At 37.9% G+C, this 13,399-nt stretch overlaps 1 protein-coding gene across 2 annotated transcripts in view; it reads left to right on the forward strand.

Moving 5' to 3' along the window:
• The window catches only part of CDK6 (cyclin dependent kinase 6), a 138,719-nt gene extending 125,507 nt beyond the window's left edge, over positions 1-13,212 (forward strand). For both annotated transcript variants that reach the window (XM_065832134.2, XM_065832135.2), the window contains exon 8: positions 14-13,212. In XM_065832134.2, the coding sequence (XP_065688206.1) occupies positions 14-160 (147 nt within the window). In that variant the 3' untranslated portion in view covers positions 161-13,212. The remainder of the gene's footprint in view (positions 1-13) is intronic.
• Positions 13,213-13,399: the final 187 nt, after the last annotated feature.

Below are 13,399 nucleotides of genomic sequence, written 5' to 3' on the forward strand. Positions count from 1 at the left end.
TTCATACTTACAGAAATGCTTAGCGTTCAATCCAGCCAAGAGAATATCTGCCTATGTTGCCCTCTCTCACCCATATTTCCATGACCTGGAGAAATGCAAGGAGAATCTGGACTCTCACATGTCATCCAGCCAAAACTCCAGTGAGGTGAATGCATCATAATGCTGACTGAAGATGAACCATAAATGAACAAGATGTGTAGCTGACAAGGCCACTGTACCATACAAACCACATAGTTGTTTTAGTGAAGATCATTATTTGGAGGTTTTACGCACTTATCTTTTATTTTGAGATTGTCATATGCTTATCTAAGGGAATCAATCTAGTTTACTTTCATCACATCAACCCAAGGGCCAAGGCTTTGACCTGCTCCTATTGCAGTTTTATGTTTGTTTTGGTTTTGTTTATCTACCTGGGAAAACTCCAGACGAAGAGAAGCTGCTGACCAGTTTACCTGCCATTTTATCCTTTTAATATTGAATGCTGCCAGTGTGGAGTAGGATGATCGAGTCACTGCCAAAACATGATGCAATCTCTCTCTCTAGCTGCTGAAGCATGATTTGGTACTTTTATTATTATTATTATTATTATTATTATGTGATTTCTTACAGTGATATTTAAACAACGGCATTGAAATATCAGATCTCTGCAACCTGCAGTTAACTGGTATATGCATTAATACATCCAGCTACTGTTCATTCATAGCATATATGCAGGTGCTTCTCCACTTGAAGACTCGGATGGATTATTTTATCATTTTATTGCTCTATAAAAATAACGGTGATGATGATGGTCATAATAAGTGTCTCAAATTTTAGTTTTTTTCATACACAAACAAGTTATTGTCTAGCTATGTTTGTGTGCGTGTCACGAAAAACAAGTCTTTTAAAAAACTTCTGAAGTCCTGTTCTTAAAGACTCTTTCAGCTTCCTAATGGTCAGTTTGTGTTGAAATCCAGGCACGTTCTAGCCCATCATGTAACTCATCATTCCTCTCTGGAAACAGCTGCATGCACATTTTCTTTTATCTCATTCCAAATTTCCTGATATGCAGCTCAAAGACATGAGCAGAGCCAATGAAAATCAATACAGATTTTTGCCTTCAACCTGTTCTGATGATCAGCCAAAAAGGACAATAGAATAAAATCCTCTTCTGAAGCAGAGAATCCTATACGTGTAATAAGCACAGATACGTGTTTGTGCTGAATTGTATGCTGTATACTGCGCTGCCTTACCTGCAACACACCACCATGCATCACAAGTTCATGAACATTACTGTCACGAAATCCCTCAGATGTCACTTATTAAGCAGACTCGTTTTCTATGCAGAAATGCATGAGCTTCTCTCCTAAACCACCATGTGGGTATACTGGCACATGCTTCTCCACTAGGGTTAATGTGCCATTATTGAATGTCAAAATAACCAAGCAATTCACATGCCTTTACAGCACAGTTATTTTGAATATTACATTAAATTTTTATATTTAGTATTTTTACCTTAACTAAAATATGTTTTCAGTATTTTAAAAAGAAGCTTTTATTTTTTTAATACTGTACTGGTTAAAAAAAAAAAAAAAAAAAAAAAAAACTATTTTAAATCCATAAAAGCTGTTCCCTAGCATGATTTTAGTGCATTTACCTGGATATGACTTGGGGGAAAATATTGGTCCAACGAGTTAGCCCTTACTGTAAAACCATAAATATACACTATTGCAGTATATCTGATGATAAGTGAGGCAGCTAGCTTTGCTTACCTCTGGCTTACCTCTGTGATAGTCCCTTCAGCTTCCCTCTTCTTCATCTCTGTTTCATCTTGTCTACCTAGTGAGCCAGCACTATATCCTCACTCACAGCATGCTTGGCAGAAGCAGGTCCTTAACAGTGGGTTGAGCAATATAATTTTTCCAGCTGTGGCATGAGAACTTGTAGCTGTCTCCTTGGCAGGTTTCTCTACTGTGATAGACTGGCTGCTGTGGCAAACTTCACTGTTCACTCTCTTCCAGGTATCTGCACTGTCTGGGACATGGCCCGTTGCTAGGATAGTAAGTGGGTCTTATCTGTCTCTTGGATAAAGCTTTTTGTTACTGTTAGACACATAGCTATGCTATATATGGTTAAATTTAATCTGGTTTAAATAAGCCACATTTTAAAAGGATGACTTGCATGCATGCATGCAGCAGCCTGTGCTTTTCTTCATGCCCATAATGATGCCTATGCAAAACTTACCAGCATGAACAGGCAAGTTGCAAATTAGGCCTGGCAAGAGCATGCACGAGGCACCCACACACAGAGGTACTAGAGATGCATAACACAAGAATTTTGGAAGCTCTATGAGCAGCAAGCTGAAGGCCAGGGAGCAGCCACAGCAGCTAACCCTCTAATCTTGGCCTTGCCTCTGTCATTCTCGCTGTTCTGACATCCAAGAGGAACTGTGAACCCGCTGCACTGGTGTTATCCCAGCCCTATTCTTCCGTGGGTTAATAGACCTGAGTGTCAACAGGTTTGAACATTCATAGAAAAGGATAGGCCAAAGTGAAATTTTTGCTAACCATTTTTAAACACTAATTAGAACAGCAAAGCCAAAATTCAGAAGAATCTTGTGACAGTAACAAATAGAAAAGTTTTCTACACAGTTTAGCACTTGTAAAAACATACCACATTTTACCTAGCGCCCAGCTACCATACGTATGATATCAAGGCTTTCAGGTGGTGTGGTTTCCAGCAGCGGCCAGGAAACTCTCCTAGAGTTCTCTAGCAATTCTCATAGGTGAAAATGTAGGAGAGGAGAGAGTACTTTCAAATTAGGCTCAAAACTCTTAGACATGTACATCTGTTCCATGTTAGAAGAGCTTGTTGTATTAAGCTTAGCAAAGCAAAGGCTAGAGAGAATATTATTGCTGAATGTAGGTACATTATTAAGATAAAACAAAAAGGAGGGAAGAGAACACTTTAAGCCAAAGGTTTGTGTTGTTCCCAAAATTAATGAGAATATGAAAATTACAAGAAAGTTAACTACTGGAGCAGTATGTCCCAATCTGTAGTATCAGAAGAGCTCAGAGAGCAACAGGGAAAAGCAGAGGTTGGCTTAAAGAGTCAGAAGCAGAGCTTCTGCAACATGGTGCTGTACGTTGCCTAATATAGAATCAGGTTATAAATGAGGGTATTCAGGAGAACAGCTTGTGAAGGGCTACATTAATGGTTATGTTCTGGAACATCCTTCCAGTCGCACTGGACGGAACAAAACAAGAAATCTATGTTCTGCCTTGGCAGGATAAGGGAAAAGATTTATCTAATGGGGGTTCCTTGTGGTAGGAGGGGCCTAGATTCGAAGGATCAATGACTTTTCAAATGACCTCCTTTTCAAAGTCTCTTTAGGAAGAAATTCCAGTTGACATGGTGTAGGCTTACTCTTGTTCAAGTCTTCCCTGCCAAACCATGGGGCTTCACTTACGCTAGTGAACTGAGAAAGCCTGTTCTCTGGCTGGGCAAGGTACTGGCACTGGCTAAAATCATGCCAGGAATCATGCTTATTGTTAGACAGTACAGACAGCTGTGGGAGTGTGCTCAAGTCCATGCCCTTGCTCTTTTTATTTTACTGGTATAGCTCTAATATTTGAGTGCCTTTACTCATTACTGCTGTACATGCAGGTCATAGGAACTGTGCATATGAAAAGCAAGTGCTCCTTAAAACACATGTTCCAGACTGTGATGAAAACTCTTTGTACACCCTTTAAATAAGACTTCAGAGTGCAATTCTTCTTAGCAATAACTATGCCTGTATGCATTCTACAGGAGCAGTTCAACAGCAGTTAAAAACCACTAAATAACAAAAAATATGTTAAAAATAAGTATAGATGTTTAGCTCCTAGAGCACCCACAACTAGGCACTGGGCTCTTCTCAGCAGAGAACACAGTGTTCTAAGTAATGGAAAGAGCATTTTCTATCTCACACCAATCTTTTTTTTTTTTTAATCACTACTACATAACTCTGCAGGAGAACCAGATAGCCAAGGAAAAAAATCACCAAAGCCAGCTAGTGAAGTGCAAAGAGCTGAACAACAGCAATACATCTGCAGCAGCCCTTCTCTCTCTTCACCTGTCTCCACGCTCACTCTAGCTCTCTAGTTCTTCTTCAGCTCCCTTATGGAAACAGGTTTCAGAAACACTCACAGGTGCTATTTCCAACAAGATTCTTCCCAATTTTCAATAGCTACACAGTGTCAGTGTCCCCTACATCCCTATTACCAAGTGGTGCTTCTTTTAGTCCAGCAGCCCAGAACCGATGATTAAAAAAGAATCGCTTTGGGCACCTCCTTGCTTACCCTTAGTTTTGCATACACCTATATTGCATTCTGTGTGCCAAATAAAATTCTAAAAATAGGGTTTGTGCATATTTCTGTGTAGGCTATGCCCACACTCCAGGTTTTTTGCAGCCTATTAATCCACAGTGGTAAAGGTCAGAGTATCTTTCTGTCAGAGTACTTCTGTTTCTGTTCTAAAATACGCCAAAAAATGAGGAAATCATGTTCACAAAATATTGAAATTTGGTGCTATATGTACAGAGATTTTTACATGAAAGGTATCAGTAAGTCGTAGCATTTGAGCATCTTCTGCATGGGGGATGGTATCCAGTGTCGTAACTCTTATGTGGTTTTTACACTTGATGGTTCTTTTGGTCAATAAGAAGAAAATACTGTGCCATGCTACTTTTCACAGATTCCCTCACTGTCTTTGAGAAGCATGTTTTTATATATAAAATTCTCTCTGCTGTTAGGTATTAGGCCAACTTTAATACAGAAAATAGAGAAAAAACATGCTGTTCTGGTCTTTTAGCCAACAAACTTAGAGCACTTATCTGACTCACAACTGAAACCACATCAGTTGTCAACTATGTATATGAATCATAAACCACACAGTTTGGTTTAAAAGGCTACATAAATTAATTATGTTCCATGTATAAGACACAGTTGAATAATGAGAATTTTTATTCTAAGAACTCTTTTTTATAGAACCACTTGGATAGTATTTTTCATATACAGTAGTTTCAGGAATAGATTGATTTTATATATAATGTGAATTAGAGGATACTAGGTTATTAGAGTGATTTTGTTGTGTTACGCTTGAAGCTTGAATTGATCACAAGCTTAGGAACCTAACATATTTATTTTATAGCTACAAAACTGCCTCTAAATATGAAGATCTTTTTTTGATGTTAACAGGATTCCACAGTTCTCTCAACGTGTAAATTATTTTCTTGAAATTCCTATAATAGAAAAAGCATTTTTCCAAACTGCAGTTGTGCGGGAAAATTTAAGAAATATATTTTTACTTTCACAGAGAATAATAACATGTTATATGCTGAAATCTTCAGTAACTGACTGCTAATAAGCTATCACTTTTACTTCTTTTTGATTACTAAGTATTGGAGTATACAGATTACTTTCTATGAAGAAAATATTCAGAAACAAGTAAATGGGATTTTATATGTTCAGTCTCACAAGTTACATTTTATAGCCTTTTTTGTGTGTGCAAGTACAGTTCATGTGTGCAAAAACCCAAGTACTATTTTAACAGTCTAACAGGCTGTACAACTCAAATAGGAGTTTTATTTGTGATCTATTTATTTTATTATATACTTTTGCTTTGCGAATTGTTAGGTAATGGCTGTAATATAATTCTAGTTTCTGAACCAAACTCTGTAACCATAAAATCCCAGTAATTTATGTAAAAAATAAGAAGCTTTCTCATCAATTTAAGTGAACTAGGCCTTTAAAAGAAGAAAGATGTGGACCTAAGAACTGACAAATATACTTTTGCTAAGTGTTATTTCTTCCCTTTAGTGTGAAGCTTAGCAAGTATTGTATATGAATATGCAATATATACACAATATAAGAACCATAAAAACCACTTAGGAGTAGTGTGCACAGATAATACAAAAAATAGCTCATTAGCTTCCTGCAGAAACCATCTAAAAATCATTATTTTAGCCGTAACATTCAACATTTTGAACTGATATATTTTGCCATTTTAAAAACAAATCCTGAAAAAGTATGTATATGTTTTTAATTCAGACAGTGAAAGGCACCCAAACAGAACTGAATCAAATAGGAACTTGTTCTCACAATTGATTCTGCAAGGCCAAGTAGACAGCATCAGTTCTGTATGTGTTCAGTGGAAGCTGAAATTGGCCAGCACCGTGCTTAGATGAGCCTGTTGATTTCTGGGTAGAAAAGCCCAGGGTTGCCGTGAGCAAGTTAGTGGAAAGTTTGCTTTGACCTAAATAAAGTCCTTTGAGAGCTAAGATAAACCAAAACACCCTAACCGTATGGCATTATTTGCTTCAGATTAAATGTTTTCTCTGCATTAGAATATATTGATGGGCTTCGTCCAGCCCAATGTCAGTGAGACTTGTGCATGGCTAGAGAAAGTAAGAAGATTCTGCTATGGATATTTTGTTACTGGGAGATTGTGGTAGAATAGATTTTTTGTTTCAAAAAAAAAAAAATCAGACAAAAGATATTGCCTCCTTTTAAAACAAACAACTGACATTTAGTAAAGATTAAAAATGAGATTTTAGGGAACTACTGGGAAAATATTGTTGGGTTAAGGGAAAAGGAGCGTATTTACACTGTGAAAAATGTAAATTCAAGCAATGTGTATTAAATATGCATTGAAATGGACACTTTTTCACTGACCTTTATAGGGTTTTATGGAAGAAAGGAATCCACGTATTGGACTTATTCTAACTACCATTTTAATGTTCATTTGCACTAAAGCAACCAATACTAGTTGACTGAAAGGAGAAGGGAAAACAAGTAGTATCTGTCTTGTGATTTACTTTGCTGATGCCTACATGGATATGTTGTAGAGCTCTCAAGCTCGCTGTGCATTTTTGAGTGAGCTAAATCTGCATCCACGCTGTTTAGCTATCTGCACCTTAAACCCATCTACATACATGCCCAAAAAACCCACATTTCTTAGTGTTTACATGGATACTTGCTCCTATTGACATGCTCATGTTAAACTCAGGCAGAGACCACTGTCTCTGCCACTGAATGGAAAATGAATTTCCACAGACTGCCAGCTTCCTTGGTGCAATTACTGCTAAAGACTTTGTAGTTAATGTTCTACAATATGCAAGCTTTCCTTTTATTCCATGTTTCATATGTATGTCATGTTATGCAAATCCTCAGCCTTTAAAAACAAAAAACAAACAAACAAAACCACCATTCTTGAGTGTTAGGATCAATTCTGAGTAGCTAGATGAGGGAGGAAAATTGTGAAGTGCTGCAAAGATAGCAAGAACGGGCAGAGATTATGACAGTTCAGATAATTTAGGTGAGTGAATCTGATTATGTGGAAAAGTTACGTATAAGCGTAGGGGGAAAACTTTTTTCCACGTTTTGCTTTCTCTTGTCATTCACTTCTATAAGCATGAGATGATAAAGCAAGATTCATGCATGGGACTTTAGTTCCAGGTACTTATTATGCCAACTCAAATCACGAGTTTCAGAGCAGTTTTTTAACATAGCAACAGCTCTATTTTCAAATCCGAGTTGCAGAAGCTAGAGTTTTTTCTTTGCAGATATTAAAAAAAAAGTCTTATGAGACAGCTTGAGAGCAGATTAAGCTGGCCACACAGACACTGCCTGTCGCTTGGCTGCAGGCATGAGGAACGTATAGCTCTAATGCAGGAGAGCCACTAACAGCGTCCATTAGTGTGCCGTGTCATTGTGCAATGCGAGCTGACTCATGCCACAAATTGAAAATCCTTTGCCAATCCAAAATGGCATGATTTTGAGCACCTGGATTTTGGTAAGATTATCCGCATGCAGGTTTTGCTAGATCAGTCCAGGTTGTTCATCATCTCAGAGGAACAAGTCTGAGAGCCTAGCAAATCTGCCCAACACGCGGTGTAAGTAATACTGCAGAACCATCTGCCATGGGAAAAAAAAAGAAAAAGGCTTTTTGTAGGTTGTACAGCAGAAACTGAGCTTTCTGAGCTGCTGTGCCAACTTGAGAGCCACTGTTAACTATTGTTATGCCATCTCCAAAAATACAGAATATTAGGGCTAAGTAGCATTTTGTTGTGTTTAGTCCATATGTGGAGGTGGCTACGTAAGTGTCAGCAGAGAGCAGCTAATTTTGATTCTAGCATTACGTGAGCAACTAGGCTTGGCACAGAGGCAAATTTCACTGTTCCAGGAGTGAGAAACCTCTAATTCTATACATGTGATAGGTCACCCGGCCACTCACGCTGTTGGTTCCTAATCCCAGATCATCCTACTGTGACACTGTGAAAGAAGCCCTGGGGAGTCTTCTCCTCAACAGTCTTGCAACACCCTGCTTCCTCTCGCTGCAGTGACACCTAATTACCTGTCACTTGTATCTGACTTGTATAGAGATACAACAGTAGAATATGGCAAAGCGTGTGCTACTTTTACGCCCTTTGGTTCAAGCAGAGATAAGCTAGAATAGAACAGATTGAACATAATGCATTTGATGAGCCGTAACAATTTGTGATTCAGAAGATTATTTACTAAGTACAGAAGATCCCTGGACAACTGTCTTTGATGTACATGTTTACAAGAGCAGCCACTGATGCTTCTGTTGTACAGAAGTTTTTGGCAGATATGGACAAGACTAGCAGTGCCAGCCTCCTACTGCTCACCCCCCTTCCCTTTCTCTTCCCTGAGATCACTATTTCCAGGGAAAGGTTTCCTCCCAGCATGAAGTAGAACAACTACGAAACAGTTCTTCCTGATGCGAAGGTCCCCAACTCTCAAGATTACTTAGGTGCATGGAGACAATCAAGCTCATCCCTCTGCTTTTTGCTTTGGCAGTTTTGAGTACAGAGCCCTGCTACAAGTACTAGGCACTGACAGACCTTAGCCCCCAACATATTCTCATGAGGAAAAGTCTTTCCAGGACCTAGAGGGGACGGTATGCTTACAGTTTCTATGACAGTTGACTTTTTTGCATTTTAAAGAGCAGTGTTCTAAGAACTCCCCTAAGAAACCTCTCTCACTACACAAAAAGGATGACTGTGAATTCTGGACATGCTGTGGGAAAAGACAAAGTGTTTTCCAGGTGGATGATGATGTATCACAATCATTGGTGATAGAAGAAAAAAAAAGGATTCAAAATATACCCTAGGTCTGCAGTGTACTTTGTCCAGCGAGGCCCAAAATCCATCATGTTTATCTTGGAGTCCCTTGTAAAAAGGTGATTATAACCATGGGTTTCAACTACAACAGAAAGTACATCAGAAATGGGATGCTGACAAGAAGTTTGTGGATGCAGGTTTCTACAGGGTGGTTTATGTGGGTTCAGTGGGTATGTGCTTGTCTGAAAGTATGGATTGACATGCACATTTTGAACTGAAGTTACCTATCATGACAGAACTGCAGTGTCATGAGATTAGAGGCTGAAAAGACTACGAAGATTGATTCATCATTTCCTTTTTCTCCCTAGATGCCTGGCAACCCCGTGGTTTTCCATCTTTGTTTTGATTTTATTTCGCCTCCACCACCACCATTCTCCTTCCTACTGTGCATAATAAATTGAGTAGAAAAGCTTAGCTCTAGTTTACCAGAGCAGGCCAGCACTGACTAAAAATTCTGATCACTCTCTGCTGGTCAGTATTAGGTGAATCAGTTGTCTCTGTTTAGAGTTCAATAGAATTCAAGATCTCTGACACCTTCCTTGCATTCAGCACTGTCAAACCACCCTGCTGTCATTCTCTGCAAGGCTCAAAATCTCTTTTCCTGAAGACTGAATTCCCCTCTCCATCCCACCTACAGTCATAGCAATGTGGGCAAAAGACATTTCTATTATGGTGGTGCTTTTCAGTAAGGAATGAGAGATGGTTCCAATTGAAATGTGGCCCACAAGATTCTCGAGGACTGTTAGCCAGGCACCTTTCACAGGCAAGGCAGTCACTCTGTTAGAGTGAGAAACACATTTTAAAATGCTTAAGATAGAGAAAATATAAATGTGATGTTTTTCTCATAGAATCTGTTTTCTACACAAAGCTGTATGATTTTGGCACTGAAACCAAGCCCACAGGCACCCGTTTATTCTTTCCTTTTAGTCTTTAATTTCTTTGTAAATTCTTTTCAAGCATTCAGATTAATGTATTTATGGTCTATTTTATTCCAGTTCATTTAAGTAGTCTGCCATTGACTCTTCTATGGGTTGTATTTTTAATGTAATATTTAGCTGGACTTTGAACAGTTTTAGAAGTGTAATGTCTTTGAATGCTCTAGTTAAAGAAAAATTATACCCTCAAAACAATGTCTTAGAAGTTGAACTGTCTGCTTTGGAAATTATGTCTATATTATAATTCCCCAAAGCATCACAAGGTGCTTTTGTCTGTCTGTCTGTCTACTTTCTGTGTAACAGTGTGTATTTGTATTTTCTCACTAGCTTGAAACTCTTCAGTCCAAAGGCCCAAGTATGCAAACCCATGAACACTGTACCTCACCTGAGCAGCCCCACCAAGCTCAGAGGGGTTACTCATGTGAGTATAGTTGCTCACAGAAAGTATTTGCAGAAAAAGGCTTTCCTTTAGTAATTGACTGTAGTTGTGAGGACACATGGTTAATAACAGCACCAAGACACCAATAAATGGGGTCAGTGTTTATTAAGATGTGGACACATTTATCTGCAAGTTATTTGACATTAACCTAAATTATTGCTATTATAATTCAGTATGTTATTTCTTATGAAAACACACTAGTCCTGTGAAAGGGTAGTTGCCAAAAAATGTGTCGAGTCTTGCTGCTTTATTGTATATTTGCATTTAGTATATATTTTGGTTGTTGAAGTGAAGCTAGTTTCATAGAGAGGCAGAAAGCTAGACCAGTCAAAAACAAAAAAGCTCCATACTGTACATTGAGTTTTGCAACTAGACTAGTATGTGTGTTCAGATGTAGTATTTTTTATGCTTTAGAGTATTTTTTGTTTAATATGTAAAGGAATAAGCAGATTACTTTGAAATGATAGTGTAGAGCTAATTTTACACATAGTGGGGGAATGTTGTCTGAAAAATGAATATTAGAAAACATTACATAGGCTGCCTTTGGCTTTATGTTGTTTGGAGCAGGTCCAGCAGGTATCTCTCGACTCCAGATGCTTAAGCCAGTGGCCAAATTTGTGTGGCATCTTGTAACTGAAGAAGGTTTTTTCCAGTGATAAAGTTGTCTGTCTGGACTTTAAGTAAGATTGTAGGCTAAACAAAAGCATAAAGGCAGCAAACTTAGGTATTTTTTGTGCATGCACAATTGCATGAAATAGGATTGGAGCTTCAAAGTATTTAAAATCATTTAGCATAATTTACTGTTGTTGCAACTCCACTGACTACAGTTAAATTAAACGAAGAATTTGACCTGTAAGTCTACAAATTTCAGTGTCAGGCAGCTCAGGTCTATATAAAGATACTCAAGCCTAGTAAATCAGCAAGAATACTATATAAATGGTAATGTGTGATAAAAAACATTAACTCTAGTAACATTATTTCTCTCAAAATTTCTATTCATTACTCTTTTATACAAAAGTTCAGAAGTGCACTTCTTAGTGGCATTGGGATATATGGAGAAAAGTGTGATGCTGTTACAGAAACGTATCAGAAATGAGATTTAGTTCTTACTGCTCTAGACACTCCATGTGTGCCTACCTTACACATTACAAATCCCACAGAAGTCAACATAAGACATGGAGAAAGTTAAGCCTGTTTGTAACTCTCATGGATTACTGGTTTCAGAATCTGCAAGATAAGTTATGTTCTCAAAAGGCATTATGGAAACTTTTCAGGTTTACAGAATACTATGAACAGTAAGGACAGCTTCCAAGACACATCCAGAGTGACATTATTAATTGATATTATATCAGACCAACATCCATTAGCAAAACAAAATCTGTCTCAGTACCTTTGTTTCTGAGTATGATTTTACAAAAAACTAATATGAAAAAGTTAAAACAGCCTCTAATGCTGTTTGACTTCTTTTTTCCCCTTTTTTGTAATAAAATAACATTTGCTCTGGAGGTGTCTAGGATTTGATAATTCCAGGAAAACATGCAAAGAAGTTTCAAAATTTTGTTATTATTATTCACCTTAGGGCATATACTTACTCAGCTGGTGAAAATCAGCATAGTCCTGTTGACTTCTGCAGCATTGTATCAGCTTATACCAGTGAAAGAGCTGGCATGTCGAGTTTCAGCATTTCAAGTCACTTTACCTACATATGCAGTAGGATTTTCTTTTGCAAGGTGGAAAGTTACCTATGGTGCAAAATGTACTACCTAGACTACCATTGATACCTGCTCACAGGACATGATTTCACTGTATCACTTCATACTTGAAATTCAAGATGTTATTTTAATCAGGGTACAAACACGAAAAGGTGCATGTGTTACTGTTTCTTTTAAAGGTGCATCATTTTTTTTTATTCTGTTGTGCTTAATAGTTACTATTCAGTGTTCTTTACATTCTTTGCATTCAGCATTAAAATCACCTATTAGGGAAACACAGAATCACCTACAGAGGTACAGAAAAATGTAAGTGATCTCCTGAATTGTTACTCAAGTATACTGGTTTAACTTTTAGTCACCAGTACGACATCAAGGGGCTACAACATGCAAACTGTGGTATATAAAAGCGTTGCACCATTGCTGTATGCAAAATCTTGCAGCCTCTCGCCTCTTCTTGCATAGCTGCTGATTACTATATGCGCATTGGAAAAAAAATGGTGTTTCTGCTGTACAAAATGGTTGGGCAATAATGCAGACGCTTCAGAAACTCCAGAGCTGCTTTTGCAAGCTTTCAGACCAAGCCCCTTGGCCTGACCGCGTGCCTGCTCCCCAGCCCAAATCTCACCCTGCGGGGCTTCCCACTTAACACCCTCCGCTGGGGCTGCTTTATGTTGACTGCATTGAAGTTCATCGGAGCATGCACCTTACCATATAGCATATCCTTTAGTTTTTACAAGTCTGTAAAGATGGTTGACTGCAAAAATAATCATGTGTCAATACAGCAAATGAAATTAAGGCACACAGAAGGTGATCAATATTGTATTATATCAGAATTACAGTCCTTTGGAACTGAACATTTTGCTGCTGGCAGTGCAAGAAAAGCAAAGTTGTGTATTTATTGTTGGCTGCTGAGGGCTCAGTATGAAAATCAATATAATAAAAATCTTCACGGTGTCAAGCTCTTTTTAGTTGTTCCCAAATTATTGGAAAGTAAAAAGGCAAAAAAATAGTTTTGTATTTAAAACTTCTTTCCTGAGGTTTACTTCACCTTTCTAGCTATATTTTTCTTTTATCTAAAAATGTAAAATGAATACAAATGCAGTAAGTATTGTATATTAAATACGGAAAAATAGCAACATTGTTTTCTAGT

Source organism: Patagioenas fasciata, chromosome 2, assembly GCF_037038585.1.
Source record: "Patagioenas fasciata isolate bPatFas1 chromosome 2, bPatFas1.hap1, whole genome shotgun sequence".
NCBI classification, from domain to species: Eukaryota; Metazoa; Chordata; class Aves; order Columbiformes; family Columbidae; genus Patagioenas; species Patagioenas fasciata.